The sequence below is a fragment of the Geospiza fortis genome, unplaced genomic scaffold, assembly GCF_000277835.1.
Source record: "Geospiza fortis unplaced genomic scaffold, GeoFor_1.0 scaffold48, whole genome shotgun sequence".
In the NCBI taxonomy this organism is placed as follows: Eukaryota; Metazoa; Chordata; class Aves; order Passeriformes; family Thraupidae; genus Geospiza; species Geospiza fortis.
In genome coordinates, this window is record NW_005054594.1 from 247,481 (window position 1) to 269,164 (window position 21,684).

General features: G+C 43.4%; 1 protein-coding gene across 6 annotated transcripts in view; it reads right to left on the bottom strand.

Annotated features, from left to right (window-relative positions):
* Positions 1-21,684, bottom strand: part of MICU1 (mitochondrial calcium uptake 1) — an 89,618-nt gene that overhangs the window by 28,297 nt on the left and 39,637 nt on the right. For 2 of the 6 annotated variants that reach the window (XM_031064458.1, XM_031064463.1), the window contains 4 exons: positions 16,963-17,028; positions 15,684-15,798; positions 7,017-7,099; positions 1,337-1,534 (listed from right to left, as the gene is read on the bottom strand). In XM_031064458.1, the coding sequence (XP_030920318.1) occupies positions 1,337-1,534; positions 7,017-7,099; positions 15,684-15,798; positions 16,963-17,028 (462 nt within the window). Of the gene's footprint in view, positions 1-1,336; positions 1,535-7,016; positions 7,100-15,683; positions 15,799-16,688; positions 16,695-16,962; positions 17,029-21,684 lie in introns of all 6 variants that reach the window. The other 4 variants (XM_031064460.1, XM_031064459.1, XM_031064462.1 and 1 more) reach the window with 4 other exon arrangements.

Here is a 21,684-nt window from a genome sequence, read left to right on the forward strand (position 1 = left end):
TACTATACTAAACTATACTACAGAATAGAGAAAGGATACAGATAGAAGGCTAAAAGATAATAATGAATTTTGTGACTCTCTCCAGAGTCTGACACAGCCTGACTGTGATTGGTCATTAGGTTAAAGCAATTCACATGAAACCAATGAAACAATGATCAGTTGGTAAACAATGGCCAAACCACATTCCAAAGCAGCAAAACACAGGAGAAGCAAATCAGATGATTATTGTTTTCATTTTTCTCTAAGGCTTCTGAGCTTCCCAGGAGAAGAAATCCCAGCAAAGGGATTTTTCAGAAAATATGATGGTGACAATTAAGAGTTTTGGGAATGTTATACATCCTGGTCCTTTAGGGCCCAGCTCACTGATTAGGACTGAGACCAACCTTCCTCAGCAAGGCAGCAACAGGCCACTCACAACCTCTTGTTTTTCCCTTAAATCATCTCCATCAGCAGAGCCAAGGCAACAGCCAGGCTTTTAGAGGGACACACACCCAGGGTGTACCAAGAGCAGCCACCAACAAATGCTGGAGACATTCCTTGGGGAGCGCCACAGGCACTGAAATGCTCATCAGGAATTTAACAGCTTGGATCTGCAAGTCACAGCTGTAGAAATTCCTCCTGTACCCTTCTCAATCTCTTGCTCCTCCTCCAGATTTCCCCACTATGAAAAATGTGTATTTTATGATTGGTTTTTCGCAAATATTCAAATGAATATTGTATGTGTTATGTTAGAAAGTTATGCTGCATTTTCTTAAGTAGTGTGTTAAATATAGGTTTATGTTATAACAAAATGTTAAAATAGAAACTATGCTATGTAAGATACTTTTTTTAAAAGAAAGGACTCACACCTAGATAGCAGCCACAGGACACCTGAATCTTTCAGAGAAAGAGAATTTATTGCTCCATTATTGAGTTCTTCCTGCCTGCTCAGCCCTGAAGACTCAGTCAGGATTCAGAGGAAGAAGCTGACACTGCCCAGAGAGAATCCTGTGTTTGAATGGAATTTATGCATCATGGATGAGGTGTAGGAATATGCAACAGGCTGTTGCTTTTAAGGGTTAATCCTCTGTTAACGTGGGGCCTTTTTTGGGCTTATTTTGCCCAGAAAAAGGTACCCAAACTGTCTGTAACTATTTGTTTTTACTGTTTCATATTGTCCTAAATCCTAATTGTCCAAATTATTATTACTCTAATTATATTGCTATTTTTATAACCATTTTATTATCATTAAACTTTCAAAATTTTAAAAAAACAAGTGACTGGTGTTCTTCACACCCACGCTAAGCACAACCCATGCTGCACTGCCCTCCCCTGGACAAAAACAACCATTCCAAACCTCAAGTTTCAGAATGTCGTGCTGCAGCTTGCGCTGGAAGTCCAGGAAGTGGGAGATGGTGAGCTTCCCCTTGAGGTCAGCCCCGAAGAAGTAGGTGGTGAGGGCGGAGTTGAAGCCGGTCTTGAGGGTGTTGCCGGTGGTGGAGCGGTCCCGGTGCCGCATGCCCATGCTGGTCTGCGAGCGGATGATGCTCTGCACCTACAAACCCCAGGGAGATAACACAGTCAAAACCAGTCAGGAGCCTTTGCCATCCTTTGTGGGGGTACCAGCTGCTGGTTTCTCTGTGCTAGGAAAATTAATCCACAAACATCAGAGGTTTATTGTGACCGTGCTCACAGGGGTCTCAGGTTGAGGGAAGAGATGAGGATCTGATTTCATGTTTCAGAAGGCTTGATTTATTATTTTATGATATATATTACATTAAAACTATACTAAAAGAATAGAAGCAAATTTAAGGGGGCAGCCGAGCCAAATGCAGCCATGTCCTCTCTCCATCCTCAAGTATCTCACTAAACTACCAAGTCAATCTGAGTGATTACTGCTGGGATATGAGAAGCCAGGCTTATTCTCTGTGTAGCAACTTACCTCTTCCAACAAGGCAGCAAAAGGATTCATATTAAGGACAAGAAGTTTGAAATAGAAGGGAAAAAAAAAGCCACCTGACAGCCCAGGCTTCCCAAAGCTCCAGCAACCACCACTGCTTTGCCATCAGCCTCTTCCCCCTGCAGACAGGAGTTGGAAGGGAGGAAGAAGAGCAGCTGCCAAGAGCTCCAGCAGTCACAGGGATGCCAGAACCTCATTATTGTGGTATTCAGTGTGTTCAACCTTTTCCTAATGAGAGTGAGTGCTGGAACAGCCCCAAAGGGGTGCTCTAGAGGAAAACACCACACTATTGCTGCTGGGTTCACCTTGCTGGAAACCCTGCATCCCAAGCAGAGACTGCTGGCTGTTCTTCCTCTACAAGGAAAATCAACTAGAGGAGAAAATCAAGAGGAAAAAAGTACAGAAAAGAGGTTTTGAGGCTTTTTGGTCACTCTGATATGAGGAAGGATGTGGGGTGACCTAATTGTGGCCTTTCAGTGCCTGAAGGGAGCCTGCAAGAAACATGGAGAGAGACTATTTGCAAGGGTAATGGCTTTACACTGAAAGAGAGGAGCTTTAAGACTACATTTTGAGAGGAAATTCTTCTCTGTGTGGGTGGTGAGGCCATGGCAGAGATTGCCCAGAGAAGCTGTGGCTGCCCCATTCCTGGAAGTGTACAAGAACAAGCTGGACAGAACCTGGAACAACCTGGGAGAGAGGAAGGTGTCCCTGCCCATGGCAGGGGGGTTGGACTGAGATAATCTTTAAGGTTCTTTCCAACCCAAACTATTCAGGAATTTTCTGATTTTTGCACTGCAAATAGCAACTCCTCAGTTTGCTTTGTGCTTCACTGTTAACTGTGAGCTCTGCATGCAGCACAGTTTGGAGACAAATATTTATAAACTGTCTGAAGCAAGGCAATTTAAGGCCAGCTTGGAAAAGTGCCCCTGTTTCTACATCAGTGTTTACCACACTGCAGACTGCTCCAGAGAGCAGCTTTTCCTGCCTGTTATTTATGGGGAATCCTATGGCTCTCTTTTCCTCTCCCATCTGTAACAAGTGTTGGACAGGTTGAAAATCCACCTGTGGGCACTAGAGCCAAAATGATTGAAGCAGTCCCTGTTTTGGGTAATCCTTTCACTGCCCAGAAAGGCAGGCACCACTGCAAGGAGCTGCCCTCACCCACAGCTCATCAATCCTGCAAGGACAGGTGTGGGAACTCTGCACATCACTCCGGATGTGAGGAGTCCCCCGAGACCACGTCGAGAGCCGAAACCCCGTCACGGGGCTCGGAGATCTTGGCATGATGCCCAGAACACTTGGTGGCTGGATTTCGATCCTGCAAATGAATTGCCAGTTTGGTATGAGGGCTGGAAGGTGTCACAGGTTTAAAGGGTGTTTTTATAAGGTGTACACAGGGTGAAAATATAAGGTTTAAAAAATTTTGTATAAAGGTAATGGGGACAAGATGGAGGGAACAGGGCGTGTCTCATCCTTCTTCCTTCTTCTTCTTGTTCTCCATCTTCTGCTGTGGTGTTGGCACTCAGGGATTGGTTTGGGGAAGGGGTGCACTGTCCAACATGGGTGATAGGTATTGGAAGGTAAAGGTAAATATGATATACGTAATTTGTGGTATAAGAGACGGAGCAGCCTTGGGGGCGGTCGGAGAGCATCGTGGCTGCCTTGCTGGTCAGACCTCTGTCTGCCAGGGAGAAAATTTTGTAGATAAGACTTAATAAACAACCTGAAGACCGAACAACAAAGAGTCCAGTCTCATTCTTCAGAGCCTGGGGTTGCTCCCTGGACCACCCAACTCACCTCGGGGGCAGAGAACAAGCAGCCGACCCCGAGAGACAGGGAGCTCTGAGATGCTCCACTCTTTTTTGTTCCTATTTCAGCCTAAGTGTTTGTCATGTTTCATCTTTTGTACCAGATGAGGGGGGAAAAATAAATTAAAATAGTTAAAGACTCAAAGAGAAATCACCAGTAACACTGCATGCAAGTTTTCTACTTTTCAGCCAGCTTTTCTTTAAAAACAGAGGAGTAAACTCACAATTTATATGCCAAAGGATGAAGAATTGAAGGCAATACTGATGCAGGCACCACATTATTCAGGACTAAGCACTAACCACATGCCTCAACTGGATAAAACCCCTGAAATTCTTCATCAGGGCCTGAAGAAATGAAATGGTTTTTTATTAGGCAGTTAAAGCCTCCAGCTAAGTCACATATTAGCTAAATTACTGAAGTAATTTTCTTTCCTGATGAAGTTTTCAAACATCAGTGAGAAGAGGGACCTGCTGTTGGCTGCCTCCAAAGAGAAGGTGTGAGGGAGGAGTAGGAAGTTCATTCCCATGTGCTCACAGCCAGCAGGGATGGAATGATGCTTCCCTGGTGTCCTTTTCTTCCCCCTCTTCCTCCACCCATTCTCCCCAAAATGATGTTGCTCTTTTAAAGTGCTGCATAATCCCCTGAGAGGGTCAGTTCCAGCTGCTCCTGCCAGGTGAGATTAACAGGACAGAGCTGCAAACTCTGCCATCCTTCATGCTCTTCCTGAGGCATTTCCATAAGGAGTGAAAAAGAGGATTTATCATATAAACAACTGTTTGTAATGTTAGATGTTTGCATAATGAGATATATGTGCCTCCCACTGGAGCTGTGTTTGTTCTTGCAGCAAATCAGTATCTCCACAGATATCTTCTCACTTTCCAAAACAGCTCCTTCATCCTCTTACTCTCAGCCTTCACCCAAATATTCTGATGCTAACCAGGAACTTTATTCCTTTCTATACAAGCACTGACACAGGTAACCAGCTTAACAAAAATACCTTCCCCTTCCTAAGGATATTTATGTGACTTAATGCATGCTTAACTTCCCCTGGTCTACTGAATTATTTGAAATAATTGAATTCAATTTTGTACCCTCATCTTCACAGCAATTAGGAAACATTCATCTTGTAGAAATGTTCCTTTTTCATTTCAGGTGGCTCTAATAAAAAAGCCAAACGTGACACCTGAGTTAGCACCTTGGCATCCCTGCATTTTTAGTAGGAGGTTAATCGTTCTCTGCTTTTCTTTAATTCATCTATCTCCATAATTGATTTCATTCTAGAACACTGCAACTACCATAAATCACCTTTTGGACTCTTCAATATGATCCCACAGCTGCAGTGGAGTGCTGTCTCCATGTACTATGCAGATAGAAAGAAGAACAGTGGTTTTTACTTGGGGAAAGGAAGGTGTCGGGACCCAGGACATCCCTCTGGCTGCCCTGGGTGATTCCAGACCCTGGCAGGGGGCTCAGAGACCTTGGCATGGAATCAAAGACACCTATGCCTTCAATTTTAGCCCATGGAAACAATGACCAACTTTGTGTGAGGAGTTACAAACCACAAGAGTTTGAGTAAAATGATAGAGAATTTATCACAGGTGAAAAAGTAGAATTTTAGGGTTATAGAATGGAGGGGTTCAGGAGGCAAGATGGAGGAATATGGGCATGTCCTGTCCTTCTTCTTCTTGTCCTCCATCTTCTGCTGGGATGGTGACACTTTTGGATTGGTTTAGAGTAGAGACAGACTGTCTAACATAGGTGATAGGTATTGGGAAGTTATTGTAAATAAAGTACATGTAGTTCTTAGTATAAAAAGTTAACACCACCCCAAGGATGGTCAGTGTGCCACAACCTGACCTGCTGGACAGATCTCAGCAGGTCAGATAAGAGAAAATAAACAACCTTGAAAAGCAGAACCAAGGAATCTCAACTTCTTCGGTCGCAGGGCTGGGAATAAAGAGACTTTCTGATACCTCGGGGGTCATCTCAACCACAGAAACCCAAGAGGAAGGAACGTGACCAAAACCCCAGGTCTACATTTCAAGCTGTCAAGTGAAGTGATGTCAGACTGCAGATCAACACACTCCGGTCTCCCATCTAAACCCCTGCACTTACTCAGGTATATTCCATGGCTCTGGAGCAAGCTCCTGATGATGACACCATACACACAGGTAATAATTTAAGGAGGATGACAGTAAAAGATTAGAAAGGGAAGGTAATTCAACAGACCTCCTTTGCCACTAGTTCTTCCCATTTATAGCAAGTGCCCCAAGCACGACCTTGTGGAGACTCTTCTGCAGTTAATTACTCATGGAGCCAACTCATGAGTAAGAATCTGTCCCTGGATTCTCCAGGGCTGCTTTGTTCTTGGGTAGCACTTTGTAAATGCACTTAAATTTCCTTTTATGAATAGCACACACTGGTGATTCAGGATGTGATTTCAGGGTGTTTGTAAGTTCCCAATATCTTAAGGCTAGAAATAGGCAAGGAAAATCACACTCTTCTGCCTGGGGAGGGCAAATCTTTTCCCCACTGACAGCTCGAGCCTTCAATCTATTCTCACTCAGACACGACCATAAATCACAGCTTATAGGAAGAGCTCACCAGTATCAGACATGAAGGCTAAACTCATTAAAACACCTGCAGCCAAGTCCCTGTTGATGAAGCCTTATAAGAAGTAGAGGACTAATGAAAACATGCTCTCAATAACACATTTTAGGATTACACTGGAATAAGTGGATAAACTCTCCTTTGAAGCAGACTCACCTTGGCTATTCTCTGAAGACAAAATTAAGGAATGCAGTAGAAGCTGTGAAGGCAATAGGATCAAAATCCCACTTTATCAGTAGAGTGAAAAAAAAGTTCTTTTTCTACCTTGAAGGTGACTTTTTGTAAGGAAAATGTTACAGAATCACAGAATGGTTTGGGTTGGAAGGGACCTTAAAGCTCATCCAGTTTCACCCCCTGCCACAGGCAGGGACACCTTCCACCAGACCAGGTTGCTCCAAAGCCCACACAGCCTGGCCTTGAATGTTGGTGACAAAGTCACAGGAAAGCTGAGTTTGTCCTGCAGGTTGACCTGGTTGAATGAAAAGTTTTCTCTTGACACATCCAGTTTAAAGAAACAAACAGCAGCACTGAAGCAGCACAGCAGAGCACAGAAGGGAAAGGTGCAAACCAGCACTAAGCACAAAAATGAAGGCAGTAACATCACACAGGGATGCTGTGCTTATGGCTCAGATGCCACAGCACTGATTGTCCAACTTGCCTGCTCAAACTCCTCCATGTCCACCTCGCCGTCGCCGTTCAGATCAAACATCTTAAAGGCAATTTCAAAATTCCTCTGGGGAGCTACAGGAAAAACCCAACAAAACACAAAAACCAGTTAACAAAGATACAAAAGCTCAATTAAAAAACAGCACAAGTTTTGAATTACTTTATCCAAAAGCAATTTTGCTCAATTCTTTCAATTTTAGTGGGGAAATGCAGCTTGTAGGAACCTCTAGCTATGAGCTTCATGGTGCTCCTTTTACCAAAGGTCTTGACAAGGAGTTGCAAAGAGGAGATATTTCTGGAACATTTATTCTATTTACAGGTGGGAAAAGCTGGAAAGCAAGATGCCACCTGTTATTTCTAATGACAGTTAACAGAAAATGATGCTGCAGCCTGTTCCATGCAGTCCAACACCCGTTTGGCCAGAGGATGTTCCCCAGGCACTGCCCTCTCTGTGCTTCCCATGGGTGAGGAGCAGAGCTGGGATCTGGGCACTTCTCAGCTCTTGCCTCCCTGTACAAATTTAAACAAATCATGCCCACCCTGTCTGAGCCCAGTCATGACACTGAGATGAGGTGTGGGCTGGAGCTCACGAGCTGAGACGCTGCTGTACCTTATTTTTCATTGCATTTAGTCTGTGCTGTCACGGTTTATTTAGTCAGAACTGCAAAGGCATCACTTCCCAGCCAACTACGCTCTTCTCCCTGCATCCCACCACAGAATTTCAGTACATTTCCATTTTGGGCTCTGGAAGCCATCACTGTTTGAAGCTACAACGCAGCGCCACAATTTTTTCCCAAATTAAGTTAATATATGAGGATTTATCGTGCTCTGCTGCTTTCAAATACACACCTCCTACAGGATTTGTGGTGTTTGCTGGGATTTCTAGGGAATCCTCAAGGTTATAACTAATGCTAAGGCTGTCATCTTAAGTGATCAGTTAAACTTAGCTGCTTTTTTCATTTCCCAAATCTAATGTAGATCACTGGTGAGGTTCAGTTCTCTTCAATTTCATCTGTGCAATCAACTTTTAGTATTTCCAGTGGATGCTCAGGGTATAATGAGGTTTTGCATCCACTCTTCTGTGGGAAGGCACTTCCCAAATGGGGGTGGGAGAGGGGAGACAAAGAGGAATAACTCAGACAAAAGGAAATGAATATGGAATTAACTGAACTGGATTTTGGATATTTGTTACACCTCCAGTTCAAAACTTGCACATTGTGTTTTCTCCTTGCTATAATAATGATTAGCACTTTATCAGGAAAAGATTCAGCAGACAGGTTAATGAGACCCTTTTCCCAAACACTTTGTGCCCAAAATAGATGAATAAGGGCATTGGGGCTGATGGCAGGGACAGCCTGTCAGGACCTGCTTGATATCCCCGGCACACGTGGTGCTGCTCTTATCATCCCTGCACTTCCAACTTCCCCCTGCCAATCCCTCGAGCTTGGAATTCCAGACACCACGTGCAGGAGCAGCCTCTCCTGTGACCACAGCCACGTGCTGGGTCATCCCCCCTTCCACCCACTTCCCTCCCACAGCTCCTCCCTCCTTCACTGCTGTCCCTCATTAACTCAGTGTTAATTGACCTGGGGACAGCCAGTCCCCAGCACCACCTTCATAATCTCTCCAATGATACATCAAATTTAAGGGATTAAGCCTCCTCTGTATCCATCAAGCATCTCCAGTGATTAATTCCTCATTTTCTTGAAGAGCAACAAGCTTCCAACTACCCCCTTAATATTTCAAGAACATGTACAATTTTGTTCACTTTAATTGCAAGCACTGCATCAAAGCCTGGAGGCAATTTCTGCTTATTAGCCCCAAAATCTGTCACCAGGGAAATGGTGTTTCCTTTGTGAGGAAGAGGAGGAACAGACAAAACTCTCATCTAGTTACACGGTTGTAGAAAAAGGAGCAGTCAACCCTTATTTCTTACCCCATTTTCTCTACCAGGATACAATGATGTTTATTTAAAGATTAGGAAATTTGTTATTCCTTGTGAAAAACTGTCACAGGTTGGTTTTTTTTCTCCCCTTTTTAAGGAAATGGATAATACCACATCCCATTTGTGCAGACACATGGTGAACAGAGTAAAACACTCACTTGTCCCTCACAAGGGCCATTTCCCTCCTTTTCCATCTCTAAACACACATTTCCATGAGTAATGTATCAAAGCCCCAGAGGAGAACAACACCTCCAAAATTTAAATGAGCAGTTCAGCATCAAAAATCTGCAGGGTCAGTATTTTCTAAAGGCAGGGAAGGGTGGCTTTAAATTGGCAAATTCAATTACTTCACTCCTTCAGCTAATAAATGGCACGGCTGGTTTCTTCCTTTGATCTACATATCCAGCTCCAATGACCTGTAATGACACTTCCATCCCAACAATGTGACCCTGAGCCAGGGGATCCAGAGGGCACCCAACACAATTAGCTCATCCCACTGCTGCTCAGGAAGGAATGTTCATTAGAGATGTACACCCCTGGTGTCCAGGACTGGATTTATGGGGCCTGGCTCAGATGATTTCTGCCTCTCCCCTTGGCTGTGATGCTTCTGGCCAGGATTTATGTGGCAAGAGCTGCCCCAAGAGCTGCCAATCCCACTGAGCCTGCCTTGCCCATTACCTCAGCCTGCACAAGCTCCATTTCCCTTCCTCTTCCTGCACTTACATCCCTCAAACTTATAAACCATAAAAGCAGCAGATACCAGACTGCCCAGCTAAATGTTGCCTTTCCCTTCCTCTTTTATCTTGCCCCCCAAATTTTACCATTCCAAACTGCAGCATCTCTAAATTTCCCCACTGCCTCCTTAATTAAGATGCCTCCAAACAAACCCAATATTCCTCCTGCAGTGGTTTCCAAAGCCACTTAAAGGATGTTTGGTTCTCATATGGCCTAATGCCTGCCTTGATAAGGGAAAACCACCTCTGGATTCCCCCCAAGTGCTCTGCTGCATTCCCAGCTCTCTCTGATTGTGTGAGCTGTCTCCTCACCATCCTTTTCTACATCATTAAAAATAGAGACTGTTTCATTGCAACTGATTTCCCTTGGGCAATGAGGCAGAAACTGTTCAGGGCAACTGCAGTTTCTTTTTTAGCTTTATTTCTATCTTTAGATGTACAGGAGGATCCTCCAAATCATTAACATGGAAGCATGGAATGGTTTGGGTTGGAAGGGACCTTAGAAATCACCGATTTCCAATCCCTTCCATTGGGCCAACATGAGTGAAAATGTGGTACTGAAGCCCACACCACTATCAGTGAACTCCTGGCTTAGAGATATATGGAAAGACCCAAATATATAAACCTAGACATAGATACATGGAAAGATCTGGATGAAATTATCCTTTAGATCCATAATTGCACCAGCTCTCCACGCCAAGTTGCTTTTTCAACTAATCCAGGATTTAGTGCAAAGGGCAATTAACACTTTTCTTGATTCACTTGTTCCAATCAAATATTTGGGGGCATAAAGAGAGCAAATAAAGCAGAACCCAAACACAGGAATGGCGGAGAGATGAGTGTCCCCCACCAACAAACAAATAACAAGCAGCAGCACTGACCACGTGGAAAAAACCCACTTGGATCCAGCAGGTAAAGCCCCTGGGAAGCCCTGAGGGATGAGATGGCTTCATTAGGCATCTTTAAGCCAATGATGCCATTTTAAACTATTTTCAATTATTCAATGGACCAATTTGCAGCACTCAATTGCTCTTTACAGCCCTGTACTCTCAGCAGAAGCAATGCACTCTGAAAGACATTAAAAGCTCATCACTGATGAGAAAGGCCACATTTCCTTGGGTTTGTGCTCATTTGGGATCTTCTCTTTCCCAAAAACTCAACCTTTGGAGACCCCTCTCAGTGTATCTTGCTCTCTGACTTCCAGCAGAGGAACTGCATTTTAAGAAAACCAAAGTCTTAATATACACTTTTGGAGAATACCCATTGCTCCCTCCTCATGGAGTTGGGAATTTCTTTGCCAAAACAGGGTGGTTTCTGGTGATGCTACTTAGAGGAAGTAAAACTTCCTGCTACTCCTTAGAAAACACTGGAATATCTTGTCTTTTGGTGGGAATTTATACACAAAGCAGCTCATGGCTCCCAAGGCTTAATAATTCCCCAAGCAACTCCAGTGTGGGAAGAAGGATCAAGAACTCAGCTGGGATAAATCAGTCATTTAGACTTAAATATCCTATGGTTGCTTCTTTTCCATTTATCCCAAAATGAAGAAAAATAGATGTGCAAAGGCCACAGTACCCTGAAAGTGAATCAATCCCCAATTAACAGAGTCCTGAAGCAGAGACAGCTATCCATAGAATACAGATGGCTGAGCCCCAGCTGCAGTAAATATAGGGAAAAAAACCCCATTAAACTTAATGTTGCAGATATTTTCCTTTCATTATTACTCCACCATTTCAGAAAATGAATCCAAATCACACCAAGTTGGTTTTTTTTAACGTTAATCAACCCAGAAATGTAAGTAACAGGCAGCTAAAAAAGTGAGCCCACAGCACAGACACTGAGCCACAATATCATCAGTTCTAGAGGAAAAATGGGTTATTTCTTCTCACAAAGAAGGATCAGAATTAACTCTGAAATAATGCAAGTGTGTCAACTTGGGATACCAGGGAGAAATTCTTCCCTGGGAGGGTGGGGAGGCACTGGCACAGGGTACCCAGAGAAGCTGTGGCTGCCCCTGGATCCCTGAATCCCCCATCCCATCCCATCCCACCACACAAATGTGAGGGATGAAGAGATAACAAAGGAAGGCCAGGTGAAGGATGCAGGCTGACAGAGCCTCCCATGCCCCAGTCTGTCTTCAAATCTCTTGGGAACATCCCAAACTGCCAATTGTGAAAAATCATTCCCATTTCTGTTCTTCAGCATGGCCCAAGTGGGATGCCAAGCCAGAGGGCTCTCCCTGTGCCAGGAAGCAACCAGGCTTGTGTTTGGAAGCTGGGATATTCCTTGGAAGATGCTGCTCAGACACATCTTGGAAATGCCCCACAGCAGTGACTGGGCTGGCAGAAAGATAGGAAGACATCCCTGGTCCAAACAGTGAGGGTGAGATGGACCCAGGGAGGGCATTGAAAGACTGAACATGAACAGGACTACAAACAAAAACAGTCCTAGAAACTCAAAGCAACCTTTTCTTGTGGGAATGGCTCCTGTGGCACAGGGCACAGCAGGATGAAAGCACCACTGGTGAGGTAAAGTTTCACTCATGGTAGGGATGAGGCTGAAGACTTTCTTTCAGCCAGGAATAATTTATTCAGAACAGTCATGGTCCAAAGGGACTCCGGGGATCCCAGTGTGGGAGAAGATGTCCCTCCATCCCAGGCACATGCACAGAGCTCAGTATCTGGCCAGAACACAATTTCCAGAGTTAGATGGCTTGAAATTTATTCCCTATACACAGGACAGAAAAAAAAATAACAGAGGTGAGTCTATCCTAAGTGAGAGTTACCTGCTGTGGTGGGAGAAGGAGCTGCAGGTCTGCTATGAGAGCCCTGGCAAAAGGCTAATTATTGTGGCTTCAGCCAATGTTATTTAACCCTCCTGCCAGGGGAATTAAATCCAGACACAGCTAGAGTCCAACTGTGGAAACAACACCAATTTATGCTTTTAATGCCCAGCTCTCCTCAGTACCTGTTAATGAAGGCAGAATTAGTGTGCCTTGCAATTTGCTGGGCAATTGCAGTCACTGGCCATGGAAAAGCTCTTTTTCTCCTTCCTCCATTTGTTTTGCAAGTCCCAGAGCAAAAACCTCTTTGGTCAGGGAAGCCATGTCTTTGTTTTCCTATAACATTCAAAGGATCCAAGGGAAATTCCACCAGAATTTGCTCATCTTTCTACCTCTGCCCCAAAACACAAGGAGCAACAGAAACCATGGAGTTTCCTCAAGGCCCCTCAGCTCTCATTGCCTTTAACAGAAGGCTGACTTTCTGAACAGCTAAAGGCCATTTTATTAGTTGTTTTAAAAGAAAAACTTCACAGAAATACAGCAACCGAGGAGAACAGACAGTGCTGGGGTGAGAAATGGCTCATAAATAAGATATGGTGACAGACTCATTTTCTGAGCAATGTGCAAACAGCTGCCTGAGAGCAACATGAAATGAAGCCTCCAGCCCTCTCTCCTCCTCTCACTCCCCATTTCACTGATCTCAGCTGGAAGGAGTTTCAGGTAAAGCTGCAAAGACAACTGAAATGAGGAGTTTGGGGAAGCACAACAGAGCCCTTGGGGCTTCTTGTTTGCCAAGGCTCTCATTGATCAGTTTGGAATGCAATGAGCCAAAGCAGACCATGATGGATCTCTCCACATCACTGTCCCTCCTGCCTCCCCCCACAGACCCAATCTCCCACTCCCCCTTTTGATTATCCTGCTTAGTGCTCAATATGCCACCTTCCTTTCCCAATATTTATTTGGTTTTATCTATTTGGTGTCATCTACAGCTCCACCTTGTGCAGATACTTCCTTAATGTTTGGGTTATTTAAACAACACAGGGAGAAAACCAATATTGAACTGTCACATTCAAGATTTACTTCCCTCATTCTATTTTATTTATTTATTTCTCTATATTATTTATTTATTTCTAGGGAAAAGAACCCAATCAGGAACTACTGGATTTCTTCACTAGTCAGAGAGCAAACCAGTGGGGTGCAACAGTGAGTTTTCTATTTAGCCACAGGGTAAGGCTTGGTTAGGAATTTATTTTACAGCAGCAAATGCTTTAAAAATGAAACCCAAACTCTTCCTCTGGGGAATCACTGTTTAACAGGAGCTCCAGAGATTCCTCCATCCTCAGGAATCATTTAGCAAACTCCCCAAATGTGTAAAATTCAGCCTCAAAGCCCTGGAATTTTTTTTCCTCCTTTTTTTTTTTAATTTTCCTTTTTGAAAGCTCCTGCCTTGCCCTCAAGGGCCCAACGTGGCTCCTCAAGGCCAGTTCTGTCTCCTCATTAATCTAATTCCCCTGTAATTGTGGACACACACAAAAGCCCAAGAACAAGAGGAATAAAACCCTGTCCCCCCCCTCACAGCCTCCAAAACAAGGCTGGCTGCTCCTCCAACACAAGGTGGTCCTTTTCTTTTGTTCTCACAACAAACAAGTTAAAGCAAAGCAAGAACAATTTCTCTTACTGCTGCCTGTGGAAGCACATGAAATTAATTTTGTGCCCTGTGTACTTGATTAGGGGGTTGTTCACCACCAGCACAACCATAAAAACAAGGGCAAGAGTGTTTTCCAAACCACACTCAGTAATGTGATAGCAGAGGTTTGAGAGTTCATTGTCATCTGTGGAGGCTCAGATGAAAAGCCCTCATTCCATAAGTGAATACCTGAGATCATTTTGGCACAGCCCAGATGAATGTAAGAAAGGAACTGCAAAGGTCTTAAGAGCCAGTTTGGAGACTCAGGTGAATAAAAAAAAAAGGAAATTAAAGTCATAAAACAAATTCCCTGGCTTGAACCAGCTTTATCTCTCTGTTTTCACAACATGAAGGTCACACACAAGTCTGCCCCCGCCAGGTCCATCTGACAACAAACAAGACCTTGAGCATTGCTGCTTGCCAGGAATAGATCCTCAGCTAATGAAGAGGATTGCCTCTCCTGTCTCCTGTTACAACATGCAAGAACATGGGGGGAGAATAAAGCACCTGTTGCTGTGACAAAGCACCAGGGATTAACCCAGCTGACCCCCCTGAACAGCCCTGGGCAGGCAGCACTGGGCTCTGCAGGTAACTGGGAAGCATCCAGTTTTCTAATTTCACAAATCAGATCAGCATGGAATAGATACTTACTAGATTAGATGGCCAAGTTTTTTCTTTTTAAATCTGAAAATAAAATGTCTCAAGTCTATTTGGACAGTGGCTTATTCCCCCTTATCCCACATTTTCTAATGGGGCTGAGAAACTGCCATTGGCTTTCCTGTTTATGATACAGCACCTTCCAAGCAGTCAGAGAAGCTCTGCAAATGAGGTTTTGAGCTTGACTTCCACATGAAGAAAGTCTAGAAATGTCATTTGACATTATCAAAGGCTTCAGTTTCACTGGTTCTTGCCAGCAAAGCAAACTCTTCAGTGCTGGCACTGGGGGTGCAGACAACTTTGCTGGAACAGATTAGCAGATCGTGGAAATATCACAAATGCAAGTCAAGGGCAGCAGGGTGAAAAGACAGAAAGTATCTAATGATACTGGTTGAAATGTAAACAGCTTAACTTCTCTCCTCATTGGATTACATCACTCACAAACCCGAGCTCACCCAAGTGAAAATACAGCTGGAAAAGGGAGTTTGGAGAGGTGAGAAACCAGTGAAATGCTGGATATCTGTGTTCATCCAAATCCAAGAGAATATCACATGAACACAGTGCAAGAACACAGTTCCATTTACAGATCTGAACAGCAGGTCAAGTGACTCATTAAAAAAAAACTTGTCACATTTCAAAATGAGAAATAAATCTTCAGAAGTCATCAATCTGCTTGTCTTCCCAAAGCACTGGAAAGCTCAGGCTAAACCAGATCAAGCAACAGCAATCGCTCAGCTCGCATTGCAGGCAATCCAGAAGGCCTTTTAGGGAAATGCATGTCAACAAGCCATTGCTTATGAACCCTGAAAACTTAAAAAAAGCAGGAACTGCAGGGAAAATCCCTGTGTACTTACTGGAAAGGACGGTGGTGAGGAAGATGTAGTCGGAGAAGGAGATGAGGCCGCATTCTCCGAGCGCGTAGAAGATGCTGTCCTCGTCAGCAAACTTCTCCCTCTCCTGGGACAGCTTCTGGTCATCCACCCCAGCCACACCCCAAAGAGAGCACAGAAAGCACCAGGTTAAACACAGAAATGGATGGCTTGATTTGTATCCTTAGCACCAACAAGCCATTCCATGGACACACACACCCCTACTATCTCCATCCATATCCAGTGGACCTTTTCCAGCCTTTGGATCTGATCAGAAAAAGTTCTGCAAAGATCAGCGCTTCCCCATCCCCAATGAGGATAAGGAATTGCATGGGATTCCTTTGTTGGTTCAGCCCAGCTGAAATAAACATAAATATATATGTTTATTATTACATTATTACGGCCAGTTTGCTTAAAATCTTTGAGATTAGTGGTAAAAAACTCAGACTTTTAATAGAGGATTCAAAAAGGAAATTGTATTTCACTGACAGCTTTTTAGTTAGACTCTGTTGTAGAAAAGGAGCCAAGAAAAGATTATTTGACATGAATATAAAGTCTGATCAAAGTTATCCAAACTGTGGGTGTGTGTGAGCTCACAGGGAGGACCAGCCTGAAACCAAACTCAATCCCCCTCTTGCTCCAGTTCTTTTCCATTTATCAGCTCACAATATCTTACTAAGCTAAAAAATTCGAGTCCCTTTGATCTGCAGAACCCTCAAAGGCTGAAAAGGATCCATAAAACTGTTAGGGAATCCACACTGGTGACCCACTTTAAGGACACAGCAGGAGGAGGCACACGCACACACAGAGGAGAATTCAATTAATACACAGGAGAGTAGGGGTGGGTGAGGTTATTCCATGGAAACCAGGCCATGCAAGCACACACAGGCATGGTGAAAGCAAGGCTGGATTTAGGAATGGTTTTAGGAAAAACCACCAACAAACACCACCACAAGAGGGTCCAGCTACACAACTGTCCCCCAGCGTTACCTCAGTCTAGCGGAGATCCCATCATATACAAGATAAAGGAAAGAAAACTGGTTAACCAACAATAAAACAAGCAGGCAAAACATCACATCAAGTTGAATGGTTAGGCTTGCCAAGAGCAAGGAAAGTCTGGAGCAACCAGGAGGTTGCTGTGACTGGAAGCCTACGGAGATATCCCAGCAAGTGTTAGCTCATAGCTTCTCCACTGTCTGCAGCTGATGTCTCTCATCCACCTCAAGTTTTTGGGTTTTTTTTTATGTTTTGAGAGAGAACTCACCATTGTATGTGATTGCAGAGTGGGGATGAGCTCAGCTAATAATTTAGATGTAAATTTAACCTGTATCTGTCTTGGAAACCACAAGAAAAGAGACAAAAATAATCATATAGATCACAAAAAACCCACAGTTTCCAGGGAAAAATACTTCAGTTCTATTGATCACATAAAATTGTTCCCAGTAACTCTGTCTTTACCACCTGGAGAGCACCAGGAATTTAATAAGAGGTGAGTCACTACCAGCAGACAACAGGCTAATAGCCTCCATTGGATGCAAGATAACAGCCAGTTATGATTATGGGGTACCAGGTTGAAATATCATTTCCTCAAAAATGGTTTTGCTTCCATTTCCATCAAGATGGATCCAAAGCAAAAAATAACATTGATGCTGATGTGAAGAACAACCATCTGGTTTTCCTTTGAACCAGAGGCAGGATCTGGGCAGAAAGCAGTTCCCTGTGACTACTGCTGGAGGTGTTGCCAGCAGCATCTCACCTGCTCCCTGTGATTTATTGCCTCTCCCTCTGACTGCCTCTCCTGGGCAGCATTGATCATCATCTAGCTATTGGCATCTTGCTTGAAGAATCCCATGAAAAAGTTCCAGAAGGTGGTTTATTAATTTTTATGGGTTTCTTTGCTGCACTTAAAATTCATAGTCAGCATCAAACAGCTCAAAATATTCTTCATAAGAGGAAAGCACATCCACAGATTAACAATAAAAGAGGATATTAAGTTAGTTGGTCTCTGAAATATAAAGACAGATGGGAGGGAGAAGCATTTACCCACTTGCACCTTCCTTTGAGCAAACATAGTAAAAAAAAAAGTTATTTATTTATATTAAAACCAGCATCTACTTGTCACTAACCCAGGGAGCACAAGCTGTAACTACAGCGCTCAGCTGCCTGTAGCTTGTGAGAAAGGGAATTCCTCCCCCTGATTTTAAGAAAAAACAACAACCGCCCTGATCAATCACATTTTCAGGTTCCCAGCAGTAGAACAGAAGCTTTAAAAGCTTCCCAGCTCTCCCATTCATTTTCCTCTCAGTGAGAAGCTGTGTGTTTGCTTGCTTTCCATGAACTTTGTGGGAATCTCACCCCACCATGGGAAAGGCTCAAAGCATCCTTGTCCCAGCAGCTGCTCCCCACCACCAAACATTGCTGCAAGGAATTATATCTAACCTTCAGGAAAAATAATAGAAAATAAATCTACATATTTCACAAAGCACAATGTGGGCCGTGGTCACCCCTCAAAGTTCAAGGTGATTGACCCAAAGTCAGTCCTCACTCACTAACAGCTCAAACCACCCTTTTCCACACCCACCTTCCTTCCAGCACACTCCCATTGAGCCAGGAAGGTGATGCTTGGTGTCAGAACACCCAGGGAAAATCCACCTTCTTTTAGAGACAAATCATCTCCACAAATGAATTATCCACACCCTTTCGTATCTGAGCACAAGGTAATTCTCAAAGTGTTCAGTTAAAACAGTCAAATGTCTTCCACTTAACATTTTTTTCCATGTTAAATCCACTCCCAAACCCAGAGTAATTGGTTAAGATCATTCAGCACACCCCAAAAAAACCCATTTAAACCCGAGCATTCACAGGTGAGCAAGCCATGGGGAACACTTTACAATTATGATGTATTTTTTAATCAAGCACTAGATTCATATTTAACAAGCACACAGACGAGCACACATCCAAATTAACATGTAAAAGGAAAAAGAAATCCAAATATCTCACTGCTTTTGGCACAAGCATGGCTGTGTAAGTTCAGTGAGAAGCACCAGTCCAGTCTCAGTGGAACAAAACTTGTGACAGTTGTACAGGCAGATTCTCTTATAGCTCCAGACACTGATGACAGGTCAAAAAACTCACTCAAATTCAAGATACAGAGCTTGCTTTGCCCTTCCCAACTCAGGCTCCAAGCTCAATCAGCACCAAGACGTGGTTGAACAGATCAATGCAGTGACCAAGCTTCCCCAGAGCCACGTGCCAGAGGAAAAAGTCTTGTGCTGCATGCAGGCAACTCCCCAGAGCTCCTTATGTACAGGCTGGCTGCAAAGCACTCAAAAAATACATCACAAACTTCACATCTTCCACCCCAAAACTCATCTGCTGCTGCAGCCTCCCATAAGCTGAGGACATGGTACAGCTTCCAACAAGGACTGGTGGAAAAACCCCATAGAATTCCTATGTTCCTCACCAAATATTATCTTTATTTTGGATTTTCAAATGGTTTTCTGAGGGCTGAGTGAGGAGGGAAACGTGGTAATATTGAATTACGCAAATCTGAAAAATAAAGGTGTGGTTTTGTACATGAAGGGATGCTTTCTCTGCAGAGGCAGAGATGGGCACACGGTGCTGCTGCTCCCACTCCTAATGCAGGACTAGAAAAGCCTGCCCACCTAAATCCTGGCAGCTCCACTTCAGCTGGCACTCCAGAAACAACAGCAAATTTGGGAAGAACACATTCTTGGGAAATCCTAATTCCTAATGCAGGACTAGAAAAGCCTGCCCACCTAAATCCTGGCAGCTCCACTTCATCTGGCACTCCAGAAACAGCAGCATTTAATTCAGGAAGAACACATCCTTGGGAAATCCCTCAGAGATGCCAGTTTGGGTTTCCATCTAGAGAAGGAAAGGACACTTTGGGCATCTTTTTTCCTGTAACTTACATTTCAGCACCACATTTGCACTTTCACAAACCAAATCTTCAGGAATTTATCAGCCCAATGTGACCACTTATGCCTTCCAAAACAACAATAAAACAAATATCCATGAGAGATAATGGGTGTTTCTCCAGAACCAGGAAGCAATTCTGTCAATTAGCAAGGGATTTTAGATGAAGAATAAACCACCTTTTATTGACAAACATCATTGTACTTGGTTTGTTCCTTCTGAACAGAAACATTTTCAAGGGACCATCATTGTATTGAGCAAATACAAACCCATGAGTGTAGAGTGAAGTCAGCTGGATGCAAAGCAATTCTCTTTCAGTCCCAACTGACCACCTTCAGTTATTATTATTAGAAAACATTAAAATAAGACATCTATTAATGTATTTCTTTCTTTTCAATTAATGTATTTCTTTCATGGTTAACTGTAGGCATGTAGGAAAAGAATTTGCCAGCAGAACAGGTGTGGATTATTGCAGCTTTTTCCTGTTGAAAATCCAGGGAAATAAATACTAAGAGACTTGGTAACAGACAAGGGAAAACCCTTAATAAATTCCAGTGCAAAACAGCTTGTTGTGGTAATTAAAAATACAAATGCTTTCAACTCTGCATCAAAACACTGAATTAAAAAAAAGGAGGATTTTAAACTTTGCTCATTTTTTAAAGATTTAAACCTTAAAGAGTCAAAGCCATGTATCTAGAGATTTCAGGCCCCTCACTTTAAGAAAACTGAATAAAGAAATAAAAAGGCTTTCAGGATCAGATTTAAAATTGAGCCTTTCAGCCCAAATGTTCCAAAGTCCTTTAGGGAAAAACAGATAAGAGAGGTCCCTCTGCACTATGAAACATGGACAAAAATGGGACTTGGGGGAAAATAGAGGGATTTAGGAGTTTTTAAAGTCGGTTCCATAATGTGTGTGCAAAATAAGTAATTTTAAATGCACCACCTGGATTTCTATATCACTTTTTCTACATCATTAAATAAGAAAAAAAAATGTTTGAGGCTGTGATGAAAACAGCACAAGGACCTTTTGAAACTCATAAACCTCTTTTAGCCATGGGAAAGCTCAGATTATCTGGAGCCACTAGGAATGATAATTTCCTATGAAGTCTGCACACCAACACAGGCAAACACAAACAGATTCTCCATGGCAAATTGTGGTGGCTGAGTGCTGACCTAAGAAAATGCTTAACATTAACTGTTGGCAGATAATACTGCATAATTGGCAGGTAATACCTTTCAAGAATATATTTTTGAAAACTTTTGATTTTGGGGGGTTATTTAATCTGTGTGTCTACAGAGGGGCACAAAAATACAGAGCTGGACATAGGTGAGGTTGTCCTGCATGTTCTTTCACTCTAAATTAGAGCACATCCAGAGAATGAAAACCTGGGCAGCAATTCTTACTGCAGGTGGATTCCTGTGACTGGAAAGAGAAATCTGCATTCCCTCCCTTCCAGCAAGGCTGTAAATATTCCAACCACCTTTCAAACAAAGGGCACCTGAAATGCAAGGCCAGCATTCTGTACAACCCAGAAAATCAACAACACAGACTCTCCCAACCCGTGGCAGGCAGCAGAGCCACTCATGCAAGGGAGAAACCCCTGCAGGAAAAGCAAATAGGAAATGCCTTGGAAAAGGGACAGTCTACACTTGTGCTCCCCTCAGCCCTCTGCAGGGTAATGGAATCACAATCTGCAGGAGCACTGGGGCATTTTGCATTGAAATTTAATGGGAGGACTGAAATTAGGGTTTTTTATGGCCCACATCAGGCTTCTAAAATGAGCTGAGTTTTGCCACCTTTGAATTCACATGGTTGTTTAGGTCTCTGAAGGAAATTGGGATTCTGCTCTCCCTCATCTCAGCCTGCATGACCAAGATGAACTCATTGTGTTGCTCCTTCTCTCAGGCAGAAATCCCAGTGTGAAAGGACACCAGGAGGAAAACAATAATTCTCTATAAAAAGTGTTTATTAAACATTGGCTCAGTTGATGAAGTTGGGGCTGTACACTTGGTACTCACCACCACAATCTTGTCAATTCTCTTTCCC